The sequence below is a fragment of the Ascochyta rabiei genome, chromosome 13, assembly GCF_004011695.2.
Source record: "Ascochyta rabiei chromosome 13, complete sequence".
Classification (NCBI taxonomy): Eukaryota; Fungi; Ascomycota; class Dothideomycetes; order Pleosporales; family Didymellaceae; genus Ascochyta; species Ascochyta rabiei.
The window spans coordinates 94,420-111,236 of NC_082417.1; the positions used below are offsets into that span (position 1 = coordinate 94,420).

A 16,817-nucleotide genomic window follows, 5' to 3' on the forward strand; every position below is an offset into this window, starting at 1 on the left:
ATAAATTCTGACATGACGCTGAAAATGCAAGAAAAGGGGGTATATCGAGCCGCAACACAGCACACGTGCATCACAACGCCTGTCTCGGCTCCAACAGCACACGGCTACTGCGGCGCCTGCTTCTGTAAATCGGCCTCAACGCCCCTCTGCCGCGCCTTGCCCTCATCGTGCTGCCTCTGCGCCTCCGCCCTCTGCGCCTGGTTCCCCGTAAGCCCCGCAACCGCGCCCCCAACTGCACCACCAATACGGTCGTGCACGCCCTTGCCGAGATCTGAAAGCTGGCCCTGCGCTTCCTGGCCTTTACCCTCCTCGTTCTGGCGGATTCCTTCTTGCTTCAGCCCCTCGGCGCCGACGAAGCCGCCGACACTCTCCTTGAGCGCGCCGACGTTCTGGTTCCATGAGCCTGCGCTGCGGTTCGGGTCGTCTTTTGCGACGCCACCTGAAGCGGTGGCCGTGAAGGGGCCGGCTTTGGCGGTGGCGTGCGAGAGGTCTTTCTCTGCGGCGGCTTGGGTCTTGCGGTTCTCGCCTTGTGCCTGGGTAAGGTCAGTGGGTAGGGCGGAGGAGAGTAGGGAAGCTGAGCGTACCTTGTCGGCAGTGCTGCCAGTCAGGCTTCCGAGCGCACTCTGGACGGCGCCAGCGGCCTGGTCGAGGTAGCTCTGAGCGGAAGAGGTCTGGTCCTTGTTGTTTGACATGATTGCGGTTGTTGTAAGTTTGATTTAGAGGTCGTAGAACTACTCTGTGTGATGATGCGTGTAGAATTCGGTCGCGGTTATCACTTTATCTTCCCTGCGCCGTGTTCGCAATCGCGACATGTGAACAGCCCTATGACGTCACCCCCTCCCCACATGGCCGCCATCTGTCCAGACCTGCACAGTCAAGTTGGACCCTGGAGACTCGACGATCTGACTAAGGTGGCGCCGTTAAATGAGCTTGTTTCTGATCCACGCATCCACATGGGCCTGGAGAAACGGAGCTTCCCGCTTACTGGTGGTGGATCATTCGATGTCAGCACGCTCACGATGTACAGTATGATGCAATGCATCTAGGGACGTAGTCAGATGTGTCGTGGCGACACGCAACGTGGTGTGTATTGCTTTTGTGGTCGAGATATGAAGTGATTGTGCGTCAATAAAAAGAAAGCCTGAACAATAATGAAAATGCCCTAGAAGCCAGCCCGTACAGTAACGTCTGCGGGCACACAGACGTCTGCAGGCATGCAACTTCGTCGAGGAATGACCTCTTTGAGATATAAGAGCTCTCAGGCGGAGACGGCTTGAGAAAGTCTTCGCTTACCAGTGACAGATCTTCAGTGTGTTAGCTTTGAACTTTCAGTCCTGGGAGAGGAAAGACTTACACCACCTTCGCTGTCGTCGACACTCCAAGTCCCTGCGAGGCCGACGACTTCAACAGCACCGTCGAAACCCTCCGTGACTTTGCCGAGCCTTGCAACGCCTGTATCTCCTGGACCGTTGCCAAGCAGCCGACGTGCCCAAGCATCGATGGCAGGCTCACCAGTCTCGTCGCGAGCCTGCTTCAAGAAAGGGATGAGGGCAGTACCACCAGTGCCTCGGAGCGCCTTGCTGCCACTCCGCTGTACAGTATTCGCAAGATTGACGGGCTGAGGCTGGTTCATGGCCTGCTTTGGCGCAGCGCTCTTGTTCTCGCGGGATTTGATGATGATGTAACGCGAGACGAGCTGGATGTGCTTATCGCGAAGAGTTCGCAGCATAGCCAAGCATGCGTCGAACGCCGTGGTGAGAGCGCGATCGCTACGCTTTGACTCGACAAACTCTCGGATGTTTGCCACACGCTCGACAGCCTCGAGGAACCTGCGATGGGGGCCAGGCATATAGTTGCGCATCTCCGTGATGAAGTTGTTGCCGGGCGCTCCAACAGCACCGCCAGCAGACTCTGGCTGGTCTGTCGACTTCTTGCCAGTTGGACGGTGCTCGACGCCGAGGACGATGTCAAAGAATTGAATGACAGAGCTCTGTGCGTTACTGCCGCCGCCAAACTGAACATAAGGCTGCTGGCCTGTTCCGTCATCAAATCTGACTCCATTCGGCAAGCCAGCATCCGCCATGTTCTTGCTGCCAGCGAGGAACGGCCGGATTCGGTGGAAGAAGACATGCGGGTCGCACGTCTCGTACATGCGCTCCAGCAAAACGCCGATTTCGTCCAGTCGCTCAGCGAATGTGCGCAGACACTCTGTTACTGTGGCACTGTTGTTTCGCCTCGCTGCTGCCATGGCTTCGATCATCATCGGGATGATAGGTCCTGCACGTGCTTCGATTGCGACGGACACAAGGTAGAACCACGATTCGTCCAGCGAGCCGGTGAAAGTCATCTGTGTCATCAGGTTGTCCAGAGTATCTGCTGGCTCGTTGCTGAAGAGCGGTCGCCAGTTCCATAGGCAAACGCCGGCGTACGTGGCTACGGCTGGCATTTCGAGGTGTCGGCATGTCTCCAAGAAGGGGATCGAGATGGACGGTGGTACGACATCGGCCGGTCTGTCGCCTCCCCATACATATGCATGAGCAAAGAAGCCAAGGATAGAGTAGGCTCGTTGCCACTCGGCTTGTGTGAGGAGGAGATCAGTAGACAGCACGGGAAGAGCATCGACCGTTCGCCGTAACCGCTTAGTAAGGATCAAGCCTTGGAAGTTGCGCACAACAGTCTCCCAAGGCTGGTAGTACGGATCAGGCAGGACGTCGAGAGGGATGTCCGAAGGCAAGAAGCCGTTCTGCGGAGAGACATCGAAGTCGCCTAGCCGGGGCAGTGGCGGTAGCATTGTGGAGGGAAAAGGGTGTGGCGACTTGGTCGAGGCGAGGCGTGGTATTTAGATGCAGAAATCACGGATACAGGCGGGAGCTCTGATGTAGCGCTCGCTGCTTTGCTAAGCCCAGTTGTAATTTCTAGCTCAGGATCGGATCGCGAGGTATCGGAGGTCAGATTGCGTTCACAAAGGGCAGCCCTTGGCCACGCGGCGGGTTCCGTGCGTGATCGGTGGAAAGGCGAGGTGTGTGTATCCGTCGACATGTATCGGCGGGGGGTGCGAAAGGTCTTGTTATTCAAGGACCCGGTCGTCTTGAGTCCAACGTGCGGGAGGAAGGAGCGTGTTGAGGCGTGTGGGTGGGACTGCTGAAGCGGAGCGAACGGTACCAGAGTTTTAAAAGCGTCATTTAAGTTCCAGACGGAGAAGGCGACAAGTAATCGAGGCAGTCGCGACCTGAGTGTGAAACTCGCAGGCAAAAATGAACAAACGCCACACGCGCAAGACGACGACAACCACTCTCCACAAGTCCGCGGCCGATGTAAAGAGAAAAACCCTTCCCATTGTGTGATCTGGGCCAGCGGATCAGCCGCACGCATAGTTGGGGAAGGCGTCAGAAACGGCTCGACGGAGATGGTTCGATTTGGCATTACCAGAAAGTCCGAAAATCTAGAGCTACATTAGCAATCATGTTACCTAGCGAGAAACCCAGAGTCTATGATCCAACGTTTTACAAGGGGAGGCTAACGGGCCTACGGCGAACTACAATGCGCTAGCCGCGCTACTTGATCCCTGCACATGCTCTCGATCGCAGGGTATAAGTGATTTACAACCCACGTGATTGCGATCTTGGAGCTCTCTCGTTTAAGCTCAACTGAACTGTCCCGGGAAGAAAGAACCAGATCCCTATTTAAACTCCCTCTGAGGGCGCACGAAGCCTGAGCGGGGTCTAGGGTGGAAGAAGAAGTTACACGTTTACGCTTGCGCTGCCGAATCCAAGTCCAGGCAAGCAAGAGATAGACGCAACACATGAGAAACCTGCGGCACTGCGCTATAGTATTGCTCACGAGTATCATTTCATCCCCTTGAGAACCTACATCCATGACCACAACTGCAATCACAACCACAACCAAACCCTCCGCCTCTATCCAACAACCCTCCATTATCAATCCATCCTCACATGAAGATAAAAGCCACACACACGTACAGGCTAATCTGCGGGTATAAACATCTACAGCGAATGTATGCGAAGGGGAGGAAAGTACACAACATTGCTTTTTCGCTGCGCAAAGGCAACAAACCCCATCCACCTTAACCATGACCTCAACCTCGACCTCGAAACCCGGTATTAAATAGTTGTAAAAGTCCTCATGATATGCCGACACAGCTAGCTGGTGCCATTGGGTTTGTATGGTAGCGCTATTCCGAGTTCATAACGGCTAGCGCGTTTTCTGCTGAGACGCATCAGTGCGTGCGAAACGACTGTGGAGAAGGTGGTGGACTTACGAGACTGGCCATGGCCGCCGCTGAGGCAAGATCAGGCTTGCCAGATATACTGCGCTGAGCAACCCGTGGAAGACTGCTGGCAGCGCTGGCCGGGGCCCCATTTGTGGCTCGCTTGATGCCCACTCCTCCGGGGCCGGGTGCGCCACTGACGGTCGAGTGCCGTCGGGGCGCACTGGACTTGACAGGGGAGCTACTTGGTACGCGCTGATTGCTGTTGCCTGCAGTGCCGTTCTTGATGCTAGTCGCAGGAGGCTCCGGCAGCGGTCGAACACGAGCTTGCGGGGTCTGAGCGACCGGTGCTCGTTTGACGGGAGATGCAGTCCCCGCAGCGGTGTTGATAGGTCGTCGCCCAGCGTTTCTGCGAGCCCCCGTGATGAACTCGTGCTGCATGGCCTCATCTGGTCGCATACGACGTTCGGGATCCCAGCGGAGGCACCGCGCAATAAAGTCCAGAAAGGCTTCATCATCGCACTTGAGAGCTTGCTGCAACGTCTTTGAGCTCGGTCGGCGGCGGCGTCCCTTTGTGGAGACAGTAACTCTTGGCTTTCCCAGCGAGTCGAAGAAAAGCTTCTTCCTGCTGCTCTTCTCGATGAGGTGCTTCTCCGGCGGGCCAAAGATCTCCATGATGCAAGCGAGCTGTTCCTGCTCGTTCTCACCCGGGAAGATGGGGTAGCCAGTCAGGAGCTCGGCGAGGATGCAGCCCAAGCTCCACATGTCAATCGGCAAGCCGTAGCTCATGCCCAAGATGACCTCTGGTGACCGGTAGAAACGCGATTGAATGTACGTGTACACCTTCTCGTTCTCGAAACAACTCGACCCGAAATCGATGACCTTGATCTCCGAGTGCAGTGGATGCGCGAGTAGGATGTTCTCGGGTTTCAGATCACAGTGAATGACCCGCTGGCTCTTCAAGAGGACCAGCGAGCCAAGCATCTGCTTACAAAAGCGGCGGATAAGGCGCGGCGAGAAGCCCTTGAACTCGTGAGCTTTGATGAACTCGTACAAGTTCATGCCAAGGAGTTCGGTCGATATGCAGAGATGCCCGCGGAAGTAGAAGCTTTGCGTGAAATTGATCATGCTGTGCTTGTTATCAGGATCCTAGTGTGGTTAGCCAGCAAGCAGAGCGGACGTCGAATCAACCTACCCATTCGCGCAGCTTCTGCAGGATGTTCACCTCGATGAGAGCCTGCTGGTGGAATCGCTTTTTGTTGCGAATAATCTTGATGGCAACGAGCCCTCCTGTCTTGTGGTCGACGCAGCGCACGACCTGCCCGAAGCTGCCCTTGCCGAGAAGGTCGACCACCTCGTACCGGTAGGCGAGATGGTCTCCGAAGACTATGTTGTAGTCGCCCCGGTCGTCGTCATAGCCGAAGTTAGCGGTCTGCGCATTGAGGTCGCCAACGTGCTTCTTGGCGTTCTTGGTGCCACAGAAGTAGATTTCCTTGTAGTCGATGATTTCGCCTCGTTCGAATATGTTCAGGTTCACCATCTGCAGAGCTTGCGCTGCAGTGACGCGCTCCTGAGGCACCGCACGCTTGCGAAGTGCGTCCACGTCGCGCGCCGCGTGCTCAAAGTCTTTGCGTTTCGAGGCAAGCTTCTTCATCTCCTCGTCTGCCATGAGGTCGTCTCGATCGAGATTTGGGTCCAAATTGCGAGACCTGAGTACGTTGGAGGAAGACTTTGTGCCAAGCATTCGCTGCATGGACGGCAATATAGATGGACTTGGCTTCGTGGTGGGTTGCCCAGTGGGTGAGGCGTTGTACCCCGATGCTGTTCGTGCAGTAGCTGTCTTCGTATCCTTGCGCGCAGCTGCCGCATCGGAGTCATTCTCGCTCGTGACAGTAGCAGTAGAGGGCTTCCGCCGGTTGAACTCGAGTGACGGCCGCATACGGTTTGCGTTCGTGTCAGGGGTGGGGCTGGTGTTGGTGGGACCACTCCACGTAGCTGAGGCCGGCAGACGGGGAGGTGGCATGTCACCATGTTTTGGCGGCTGCGGAGCAGATGGATCCGCTTGTTGAGGGCCCTTGCGAGTTTGCTGATTCTGCGAGGAGTGAGATGCGACTTTGGATCCGGTTCGTCGCCAGCCACCCAAGCTCAGCTTCCGCCTGAGTGACGTGCTCGAGGAAGGCGTCTCCGGCTCGGTGGATGTAGATGTTTTGGCAGAGTCTGTCGTGTTGCTCTTCTTCAGTGGTCGTGGATCAGCCGTTCTCATGTTTTGCAACTCCACGTCTTTCTCGTTGGACTGGAACTCGCCGCTCGGACGCGACTGCAAGTGGGTGAACTCGCCGCTGCCCTTTGGCAACGAGTTGGATGAGAAAGGCGTAGTAGCCTGTCGTCCAGGATTCAGAGTGGGGATTGGCATTGCAGAAAGCCCACCATGCGAACTGTCCTTGGCGTCTGTGCCACTGCGAAGGTTTATCGCGGAGCTGGTGCTGCGAATGTGCTTGCCAAAGTCATATCCCTTGTGGTAGCTGCTGCCCGAGAAGAAGCTCGTCTTGGACGCTGTCATGGGTGTGCTGGGTGTCTTGTTGGTGGCCCGTTTTGGAGGTGGCGTCACATTGCGTTGGTCGCCCTCGTGAGAAGGAGCTGTGAAGGAGGAGATGCGGTTGCTGACGGGCGTGTCGAGGGGGAGCAAATTCAAAGGTGGTAGCCTGATAGGCTGGAGGTCCTTTTTGCTGGAATGCTGCAGTGTCGGGGTTCTCTCCACCTCTGCGCTGGCTCCTACGGTAAGGCCGCGTCTGTGCCGAATAGACCCTGTGCTTGAGTTTAGATGTGACAGATCATTGATGGTACGTTCGTTGACCCGGCCTCCGTGCGTGGAGTTTGTCGGTGGCGGGTTCGTTGCTGATGGAGTGCTCGGCTTCGCTCCTGACGTCGCGAAAGAAAAGGTTTGGCGTTCGGGGTCTTTCGGCGACTCGTACGCCTTTGGGATGGCTGGCACGGGCGGAACGTCTTCTGTTTCTCCCCCCGCTGAGCTGTGGACGTTGCGTGGCTTCGCAGTGGGTAGCCTAGAGCTTTGCAAAGTAGGGTTAGTACGGAGCGGTATGGAAGAGCCGCCCACCTTCAAGGAGTTGATGCTGGAAGTGGAGGACAAGGAGATGCCTGAAGCGTACGATTTGCGGTTCTGCTCTGGCGTGGCACGCGCCGAAGACGGCGTCTCGCTCTTCCTGATCGAGATGGCCGGAGACTGGCTGAAGGCCTGCTCGTCGAAGGTGAAGTCGCCCTGTGGTGTGGGCGGGCCGACGGGTCCACCAGGCCCCGGCACTGGCATTGGCATGTTGGGGTTCATCGATAGGCGCTTCAACCTCCGCGCATCTGTCGGGCTGATGGTCCTCGCGCCCAGGCCGAAGTGATGCGGGACGGTGGACTGCCGCTTGCTGGCCGAGGAAGAGGGCGTGTGTTCACGCGGGACCTGAGCCGGCGACCTGCCTGGCGAACGAGCGTGGGAGCCGGACGTGGCTCCGGGGTCGGGGGTGAGCGCCTGTGCAGATGGATGGTGGCCGGACGTCTGCCTCGAGGGCGGCTGCAGCGACTTTGCCTTTGCGGTCCGTGTAGCACTTGGCAGTCGCTGTGCGGCGTTGGGCGGGTTGTGGTGGGCGGCCAGCGTCTCTCGGCGGTGAGCCTTGGTCTTTGACGGCGAGCGGCCCAGCCCGTTCTGGTCGAGGCTGCCACTGGCCAGGCGCGGCATGTCGTTGCGCGCCTCGAAGGTGCCCATGGGCAGCATCCCTGGGCCGACGCTCTTGCGCGGTGCACGTGCGGCGGGGTTGGGGGGTGCTGGCGCTGGGAAGTGACTCTGGCGGCGAGTTCGAATGGCCATGTTGGTTGCTGCAGGCGGCATGGCTGTGTTGTCGGTGAAGACGGGGTTGGTCGAGGTGGGCGGCTTGGGGGGGTTGTTTGCGGCTGGCCTGCGGGTGGCTGACTGGCTGAAGCGGCGCATGAACGAGCTGCGGGTGTCGCCCTGGCCGGCGGTGAAGGGCTGCATGGCGGGGGCGGCGTGGGCGGCGTGGGCGGAGGGCGCGGTGCTCCTGAAGCCGCCGGGGACGGGGAAGTCGCTCAGGTCGGGCTCGTAGGCCATGCTGTTGGCGAAGTCGTCGAAGTTGACGGCGGGGAGGAAGTCGTAGGCGCCGCCGGAGGAAGGCTTGGGCGAGTTGGAGTTGGTGTTGGTGTTGGTGTTGGTGTTGGTGTTGGAGTTGGTGCTCGTGTTGGAGTTGGAGTTGGAGTTGGTGTTCGTGTTGGAGTGCGTGGTCGTGTTCGCGTTGGAGTGCGTGGTCGTCGTGGCAGGCCGGGTGGTGGGCAGGAGCGAACGGTTCTCGGGGGGCGCTCCGCTGGCAACCCTATGCATGGTCAGCACCTTCCCCCTTCGCCATGCACGCGCACTCGGCACGTCAGCATGGGCAGGAGCAGCGGCAGCGTACCGGTGCTTGGAGAAGTCCTGGGGCGGCCCACGGGGGCCCAGCGGCACCTTGGCCGTCCTTCTCTGCGAGCCCGGTGGCCTGCTGTCTGCGGGGCCGGGGCGTGTGGCAGCGACGGCACTCGAGGCAATCGACGCGCTGGCGGTGCTCGACGCCGTTCTCGAGGCGCTCGACGTCTTCTGGAACTTGCGCACCCGCTCGTCTGGCACGGTCAGTACGGGGGCCAGCGGGGGCCAGCGGGGACAGCTCGCGGCGGCGGCGGTGGTGGTGGTGGTGGTGGTGGTGGTACCTGTGGAGCCGCTGGAGTCCTCGGACGCGGCGTGGTGGGCGTCCATGGCTCGCCCAGGCGGCGCAGTCATGGTCAGGTCGCAGCGCGGGGCCCGTCCCAATGCTCTGCTGTCGCTGTTCGCCGGCGCTGTCCAGGACACTCGACGTCCAATGTGCCCCTCGGTCTGCGCGAGGCGCGTCTCCAAGCTTCGAGCTTGGCGGGCTGCTCAGGCTATGCGGACATGTCGACGGTGCGGGCGTGTCGGGCGGCGGTGGGCAAGGGGCGGCCTGGGGCTCTCAGGCTTCGGCGTGTCGTCGTGCGTGGCTCGCCGGCAGGGGGGCAGAGAGCAGAGGCTGCTTCACGGGGGAGCGAGGCGAGCGGCAGAGGGGGAGCGCGTGTTTTCTGGCGGACGTCGTCGGTCCAACGCTCTCCCTCCAGATGCCAAATGCCAGAGGCCCGGGCGACTGACAGCCACTAAGCCCACCCCTGCCGCTGTGACTCGGCGAGACAGCCATCCAAAGTTCCAAACACTGCCCTCACCCGGGGAACCAGCGCACGTCCAGTTCTGCATTCCAGCATCCAGCACCGGCATCAGCATCGATATCAGCATCAGCATCAGCATCAGCATCAATACCAATCATCAACATCAATCATCAACATCATCATCAACATCATCATCAACATCATCATCAACATCATCATCAACATCATCATCAACATCATCATCAACATTATCATCAACATCAATCATATCATCAGCATCAAACCTTCTCTGACACTCACACCTTAGCCTGTCTTGCGCGGAGACGAGCCGGAGCGCTTGCAGTTAGCTACCCATCGTCTGGCCTCGAGCAAGGCTTCTTTCTGCACGACGGCAACACGCCCCAACTCTAATGCACCCTAGCGGTAGCACGGCGCCGAGCATGTGCACCGCGTCGTGAACCCTGATCGGCGCCGCTGCTTGCCGCTTGTTGTCCATTGTCAATACTTCACCTTTTCCACATCAGCATCTCTTCCTGGCCCTGGCCGTTGGGCATCACCACGCCTCGTCGGTGCTGATGCCACACGGCGCCGTGCATCATGGCAGCAAGCACATCGCAATTTCGGAATGCTCGTTGTCGTTGGTTGTCATAGCCACCCGCATCTAAGCAGGGGTTCCGCGTGTGGCTGAATCTCGCCAAGCCTGCCATGCCTGTTCACATGCTCCTGCGTCATTCACGCTACCACACAAGACCACCCATCAGAACCACGTCTCACACGTCTCACACGTCTCAACACGTCTTGCTCAGAAAGAGCTGGATCCCAAAGGACATGGCTTGGCTGAAATCACTTGACACTTGACTGAAATCGATGCGTTCGTCTAAACCAGGCCAACACAGCGCCTCACAACAGCCACCATGAGCAACCACAACGCCAGCTCTCTCGCCAACAGCGACACCCCCATACCCGTGGTTCACATCCACCCCGCAGACACCCCAGCATCACGCACCCCGAACCCGGAACATGGCTCGCATCGGCTCTCTGCCACCAAGCTCAAGGACAAGCTCGAATCGCTGGGTGACAGCATGAGTCGTGAATCAACAAGCAGAATGGGCGACCGCATGGTCAACCTGTGAGTGCAGTGTCGACCCCTCCCAGCCCAACACTCACAGCCACAGCCTCCTCGCCCAGGTCCTGCCCAGCGAGGATCCATCTGCCGCCTCGCCGCCAGAGAGCGCTTCTGACGCTGCAACCCCTCAGGTCAAGGACCGCCGCTCACGCACCTACGTCGAGCGCCCCAACTTCAGCCTCCCCACCATGTCGTCCAACTTCCGGCGATTCAACTCGCGCATAGGCGTGGCGTTTGTCTTCCAGAACCGTCTCATCCACCTCTTCACCTGGAGACAGCCAACCCAGACCCTGTCTTTCCTCTTCATGTACACCTTCATATGCATCGACCCCTACCTCCTCCCTGTCCTTCCTCTCGCCGGCTGTCTGTTCTTCATCATGGTCCCCGCCTACCTCACACGCCACCCTCCCCCTCCGACATCATTCCCCACCGACCTCTACCCGCTGGGTGGCCCGGCGCTCGCAGACGCGCCCACGATCAAGCCCGCACCGGAATTCAGCAAGGACTTCTTCCGCAACATGCGCGACCTGCAGAACTGCATGGAGGACTTCTCGCGCGGCCACGACGCCGTTCTGTCTTTTCTGACGCCTCTCACCAACTTCTCAAACGAGAACCTCAGCTCGCTGCTCTACATCGCCCTGCTCCTCGTGTCGTGTGCACTCTTCCTCGTCTCGCACCTGCTGCCCTGGCGCTTCATCTTCTTGGTGCTCGGCTACGGCGCTCTCGCCATGGGCCACCCGGCCGTGCAAGACGTCCTCTCGACGCCCGCCAACGAAGCACGGCTCGCCTCGGCCGAAAACGACGGGCGCTCCTTCCTGCTCAGCGCCAGCAAAACCGACATCGAACTGCAAACGCACCAGCGCCCGCGCGAAGTCGAAATCTTCGAGCTCCAGCACCGCGCCCTGCACGACGCAACAGGCGAGTACGAACCCGTCCTCTTCAGCACTTCGCCCTACTCTCCGCTGTCACCCGCGCGCATCTCCGGCGACCGGCCCCGCGGCTGCGCCTTCTTCGAGGACGTCCTCCCCCCGCGCGGCTGGCGCTGGAGCGACAAGAAATGGACGCTCGACCTGCTGAGCCGCGAGTGGGTCGAGGACCGGTGCGTGACGGGTGTGGAAGTCGAAACCGAGGGCGAGCGCTGGGTCACGGATCTCCACTACGAAGTCCTTGACAGCGACGACACGGCGAAATCGAATCCCTACGACAAGACGAGGAGAGCCAGCGTGCGGGACAAGAGCACTAAAGACATCAGCGAGCAGGAACGTGACGTCCTCCGCCGCACCTGGGAGAGCGGCCGTCCGAGCCGCAAGGGCGAATGGAGGAGACGCCGGTGGGTGCGGAACGTGGAGCGCGTGGGTACATCGTAGCATCAATAACAATACCCATTGAACCTACAAAATCCTTCCCTCTACTACCAATTACAACCCCTGTAGCAAGACAAGGAAACAATTACTGAAAATAAACATACAAGGATATCAGCAAGTAACAGCATTGCATTCCTTACTACACGTACAAGAGCTGCTTTGTTAGGCGGGTAGATGGGTGGATGGGTAGTAGAGGGGTAGTAGAAGATATAGCAGCATAGTTGAGATTTGTACGAGAGAGTTGAGCATATCGTAGTACTTGCACACCAGGAATGTATTTTACATCAAAAATAAAGAGACGTTCTCTTAACTGCATTGTGTTGGTTCTAGAAACTTGGCCTTGTGGTGCTGTTCCTACAAGGTAGTGTTCGTGCTTTCGAGTTCCTACAAAGTAGTGTTCGTGCTTTCCACTCACCCATCACGCAGACGGCTTATCGATAAGCCCCGATTTGACGACACCACTTTCGTGCGCCCTGGTCGCGACCACAGCCTCTTCCCGTGCCCGTCTTCTCCAAACGCGCCTAGCCATGCCTCGCGATCCGCTGATCGGCCTCGTTGGCAAGCCCTCTTCGGGAAAATCCACAACCCTCAACAGGTGCGCATGGCCCCTCCCCCACCATGGATCGCTCGTCTAAGTCTCGGTCGCAGCTTGACAGACGCAACCTCCAAAGTCGGTCCGTACAGCAGTGATTCGGTTGAGGAGCGCTAGGCTGATGACGTGCAGGAAACTTCCCGTAAGTGCTCAAGATCCCCCGCGACACAGGCGCATTCTAACACGCTCAGCTTCACAACGATCGACCCCCAGCGAGCGATTGGCTACCTCCAGATAGAATGCCCCTGTGCGCGCCTCGGCCTCGCTGACCGCTGCAAACCCAACTACGGCGCCTGCGTCCAAGGCCGGCGCTCCGTGCCGATTGAGCTGCTCGATGTCGCCGGTCTCGTGCCTGGCGCGCACATGGGCAAGGGCCTGGGGAATCGCTTTCTCGACGACCTGCGCCATGCGGATGCGCTTGTGCACGTTGTCGACGTGAGCGGGACTACAGACGCAGAGGGCAAGGCGACGAGAGGATACGACCCCAGTCAGGATATCGTGTGGCTGAGGAGTGAGATTGTGCGCTGGATCCAGGGCAACCTCATGGAGAAGTGGGGGTCGATCAAACGGCGACACGTCGCAGTCAAAGCGACGCCCATCGAGACGCTGCAAAACCAGTTCTCCGGCTACGGATCCACCAGCGCCGTCGTCGCGCGCTGTCTCGACAAGCTCGGCCTGCTGAGCGGCACGACCAAAGTCCCTCTCGAGCACTGGGACAACGAGACGATCGAGCGCGTCGTCAACGCCTTCACCGACGAGAAGTTCCCCACCGTCATCGCGCTCAACAAGATCGACCACCCCGACGCCGACAAGAACGTGGCCAAGATCGCAAAGACAGCCGACCCCAAGAGCATCGTCCTGTGCAGCGCCATTAGCGAAGTGTTCCTGCGCAAGCTCGCCAAGCAGGGCTTCGTCAGGTACGTCGAGGGCTCCGAGTTTGTCGACACGCGCGATGACCTGATCGAGATGGGCGACCCAACCGGCGGCGGCCTAAAAGAGCTCGACGAAAAACTCAAGCAGCGCATCGAGAACCTCAAAGACATGGTCCTCTACCGCTTCGGCAGCACGGGCGTAGTGCAGGTCCTGTCGCGCGCCGCCGACCTGCTCGGCCTCGTCCCCGTCTTCCCCGTCCGCAACATCCAAAGCTACACCAGCGGGTCCGCCGCCAGCACCGCCGTCTTCAGGGACTGCGTGCTCGTCAAAAAGGGCAGCACCGTCGGCGACGTGTACAGGAAGGTCATGGGCGACGCGCCGCTGGCGTATGTGGAGACCGAGGGCGCGCGGCGCGTTGCCGAGGACGACGTGGTCGCCGTAGGCAGGAACGATATCTTGAGCTTCAAAGTAGGGAGGGCGTAGATATAGATGCGCTAGCTAAACAACAAACAAAGACCCTATCTAACATCTCTCTACTACCTAAGTAGCAGTGTAATCTAGACTAAACACACACAAAGGCAGTAATCTAGCGCTCTAAATTATATAATATAATTAAGTAAGTAATGTTATTATAGTAGGTAGGAACAATATCTTAAGCTCTAAAGTAGGGAGGGTGTAGATATAGATACGCTAGCTAAACAACAAATAAAGACCCTATCTAACATCTCTTAAGCCTCTACTACCTAAGTAGCAGTGTAATCTAGACTGAACACGCATAAAGGTAGTAATCTAGCGCACACTACCCCTTGTGTCAAATCGCGGAAATCGCAGTGGATGAGCACATGCCACACGCACGCTAGCTTTAAGGAATCTATCCCTAGTACGTCTAATGTGACAACCTCCGACTTTCAAGCGATGATCCTCGACCCACTTCACCGTCTCACTTGCAGTCACAACACACCAACACGCAGGGCATGGATTTCAAATTTCTTTCTGATTTCCCTCTTATATACAACGACCAAGGGGTCGAGTCTAGTCAAGGACGCCAGACGCAGGCCGGCTATTGTTGCGAGCCGACAACACCAAGGAAAACCGAACGTCAGGAAAAGGTGCCCGCACTGGGTCTTTCATTACAATCAGCCTGCACCCGCCTGCAGCGCTGAGATATGGGAGAAACAGCCTTGCTCAGACAACTGGCCTTACAAGACGAGGAGACCACCGAAGAGGGACGAGACGAGGACAATGGCGCCCATGGCAAGGGGAGCGAAGGAGAACTCGCCAGGGCGGAGAGCCGAAGCGGCACCCTTGCTGGGAGAAGAAGTAGCGGTGCTACCGGGAGTGCCACCAGAGGTGACAGCGCCATCGCCAGCACCAGCCAAGGCAGTCTCCTGCGAGCCAGAGGACTGGGAGCCAGCGCCCGCGAGACCAGGGCCGGTACCGGCACCGTTCTTGAGGTAGTCGCTGGCACCGCTGGGGAAGGCAGGAAGCTGGTCCGCGCTGATGGTGACGTTCCACGACGTGGACGAGGAGGGGCAGGTGGAAGCAGAGCCGCTGGACTTGTAGCCACCGTCGCCGGAGGGGTCGGTAGCGTTGGCGTAGGCGTTCTTGAGGGTGGTGAAGTCGGCGAGCTCTGTGACGCTGGAGCCGTCAATCTTAACCAGACCGTAGTTGGAGTCTTCCTGCGAGTACTCGTAGACGAGACCTCCGGAGTAGACAGACGACATGTCGGTGCTGTAGATGGACTTGACCTCGTTAAACTGGCGCTTGTTGGTGTTGCAGCCAAACTCGGACAGGCTGGGCAGGTTAGCATGTGGAGGGACGTGGAGTGGAAACATGCTTACAAGATGGGGATGCTGTAGTTGCCGAGCTTCTGGACCTTCTGGTCCCAGCCAGCGCCGGTGAACGTGTTGGGGTCGCACCAGGAGTAGTCGTTGAAGGCGTAGAAGTCGGAGCGGACGGCGTCCTCACCGCAGTTCATGTAGTCGGCCATCAAGTAGCGGTTGGACTCGACGTCTGCAGCGCTATAGCCGACGGGGACCTTGCGCAGCTTGCGGGCGTTCATGTACGACTTGATGTCACGGGTGACGGCCTTGACGAAGGGGGCGCAGTTGGTGGTGGCATCGTCGTTGATGACCTCGTTGCCGGAGAAGAAGAGGAGGGTGTTGGGGTAGGCGGCGAACTTGTCGACAGTGGCGAAGACGCTCTGGAGGTACTCCTTGTTGTACGAGACCTGGGGAGAGGCGCGGTTGATCGAGTACTTGGGGGTGTTGACGTCGAGGGCGAGGTAGATGCCGGCATCGGCGAGGGCGTTCATGCATGTGTCGTGCTCGGCGGTGTTGTCGACCGTGTACACGCGGACGGTGTTGATGCCGAGCTCCTTGAACTTGGCGATGTCGCGCTTGCAGCCGGCCTCGTCGGCGATGGGGTCCTTTGCATCCGATGCGCCACCTGGACATGTCAGTTCACGTCGAACGTCACCAACGGCTCCGTCTTACCAGGCTGGTAGTCGACACCGCGGATGTAGAAACGCTTGTTGCCCTGCCAGAAAGCTGAGTCAAGGTCAGTCGGTCGTTCTGCTGCATCGTGAACACGTTGTCAACGCACCATTTCCCTTGACAGTGATGGATGTGACATCGGCACGCTTCTGGACGGGAGTGGCAGAGCCGGCAACAGATGTGGCGAGGGCGCCAGCCACGACGGCAATGGCAACGGTCTTCATGGCGATGGTGGTAGTGAGTGACGGAATAAGCTGGGTGGTGCAAGTCGTGGCGAGAGAAGGGCTTTTCGTAGACAAAGACGAAGCGAGCGACAGACGGTGAAAGAGCAGCACAGCAGCAAACGAGAGTGTACGCCGGGGCGGAAAGTGCGATTAGAAGGGTGTAAAGAGGAAGTCGCGCACGAAAGTAAGTGACGGCGAGGAAGTCGATAACGTCTGCCCAAACAGCTGGGGCGACGGGTTATGAGATATCAGGGGAGAGCCGCTCCCAGCACAGCAGCCCATGCGGTTGCCGTCTGCGGAATGTGCAGTGGACGCGTGATTGGCTGGCAGCGCCCCACAGCGACTGGGATCGTGGGATCGACTGGGATGCCAAATCTTAGAAGCCTCTGCCGAGCCAGCCTCCGCCCCTGAATAAGACGAACAAGCCAGCAACAAGCCAGAGACAAGCCAGCGACAAGCCAGCGACAAGCCAGCGACAAGCCAGAGACAAGCCAGCGACAAGCCAGAGACAAGCCGTGGCCGAGAAAACCGGGTCGCGCGGCGATCGTGCTTGATTAGCCTGCCTCAGAGGCTGCTGAAACGCGCGTCGCCGTCATCTGCGCGCCTGTGCAGGGAGATCTGTATCAAAACGCTGCCGCCCTTCCTTGCCAGCCTTGGAGAGGCGTGTGGGTCACAGCAAGATGAAGTCATGCTCAACCTGT

At 58.7% G+C, this 16,817-nt stretch overlaps 6 protein-coding genes across 6 annotated transcripts, besides 7 other annotated features; 2 read left to right on the forward strand and 4 right to left on the reverse strand.

Annotated features, from left to right (window-relative positions):
• Positions 1-104: 104 nt before the first annotated feature.
• EKO05_0007621 (uncharacterized protein) lies at positions 105-692 on the reverse strand (the record flags this gene model as incomplete). Its single annotated transcript, XM_059637093.1, has 2 exons — positions 105-533; positions 585-692. The coding sequence occupies 2 exons, from the start codon at positions 690-692 to the stop codon at positions 105-107; spliced, it is 537 nt and encodes a 178-aa protein (XP_059493076.1).
• Positions 144-195: a tandem repeat.
• Positions 693-1,289: 597 nt separating the features above from the next.
• Positions 1,290-2,791, reverse strand: EKO05_0007622 (Indoleamine 2,3-dioxygenase; the record flags this gene model as incomplete). The annotated part of the gene is made up of 2 exons (XM_038941016.1): positions 1,290-1,304; positions 1,355-2,791. The coding sequence occupies 2 exons, from the start codon at positions 2,789-2,791 to the stop codon at positions 1,290-1,292; spliced, it is 1,452 nt and encodes a 483-aa protein (XP_038797235.1).
• A 1,072-nt stretch (positions 2,792-3,863) lies between these two features.
• Positions 3,864-3,909: a tandem repeat.
• A 169-nt stretch (positions 3,910-4,078) lies between these two features.
• Positions 4,079-4,112: a tandem repeat.
• A 100-nt stretch (positions 4,113-4,212) lies between these two features.
• EKO05_0007623 (Dual-specificity kinase) lies at positions 4,213-9,050 on the reverse strand (the record flags this gene model as incomplete). The annotated part of the gene is made up of 4 exons (XM_038941059.2): positions 4,213-4,227; positions 4,280-5,377; positions 5,424-8,613; positions 8,695-9,050. The coding sequence occupies 4 exons, from the start codon at positions 9,048-9,050 to the stop codon at positions 4,213-4,215; spliced, it is 4,659 nt and encodes a 1,552-aa protein (XP_038797234.2).
• Positions 8,427-8,542: a tandem repeat.
• Positions 8,952-8,978: a tandem repeat.
• A 498-nt stretch (positions 9,051-9,548) lies between the features above and the next one.
• Positions 9,549-9,724: a tandem repeat.
• Positions 9,725-10,356: 632 nt separating this feature from the next.
• EKO05_0007624 (Peroxisome size and maintenance regulator) lies at positions 10,357-11,935 on the forward strand (the record flags this gene model as incomplete). Its single annotated transcript, XM_038941085.1, has 2 exons — positions 10,357-10,571; positions 10,618-11,935. The coding sequence occupies 2 exons, from the start codon at positions 10,357-10,359 to the stop codon at positions 11,933-11,935; spliced, it is 1,533 nt and encodes a 510-aa protein (XP_038797233.1).
• Positions 11,936-12,459: 524 nt separating this feature from the next.
• Positions 12,460-13,880, forward strand: EKO05_0007625 (uncharacterized protein; the record flags this gene model as incomplete). Its single annotated transcript, XM_038941069.1, has 4 exons — positions 12,460-12,527; positions 12,581-12,606; positions 12,657-12,666; positions 12,716-13,880. 4 exons carry the CDS (start codon positions 12,460-12,462, stop codon positions 13,878-13,880), a joined length of 1,269 nt encoding a protein of 422 aa, XP_038797232.1.
• A 716-nt stretch (positions 13,881-14,596) lies between these two features.
• On the reverse strand, positions 14,597-16,116 carry EKO05_0007626 (1,3-beta-glucanosyltransferase; the record flags this gene model as incomplete). The annotated part of the gene is made up of 4 exons (XM_038941123.1): positions 14,597-15,191; positions 15,239-15,845; positions 15,893-15,946; positions 16,002-16,116. The coding sequence occupies 4 exons, from the start codon at positions 16,114-16,116 to the stop codon at positions 14,597-14,599; spliced, it is 1,371 nt and encodes a 456-aa protein (XP_038797231.1).
• A 697-nt stretch (positions 16,117-16,813) lies between these two features.
• Positions 16,814-16,817: part of a tandem repeat that runs on past the window's edge.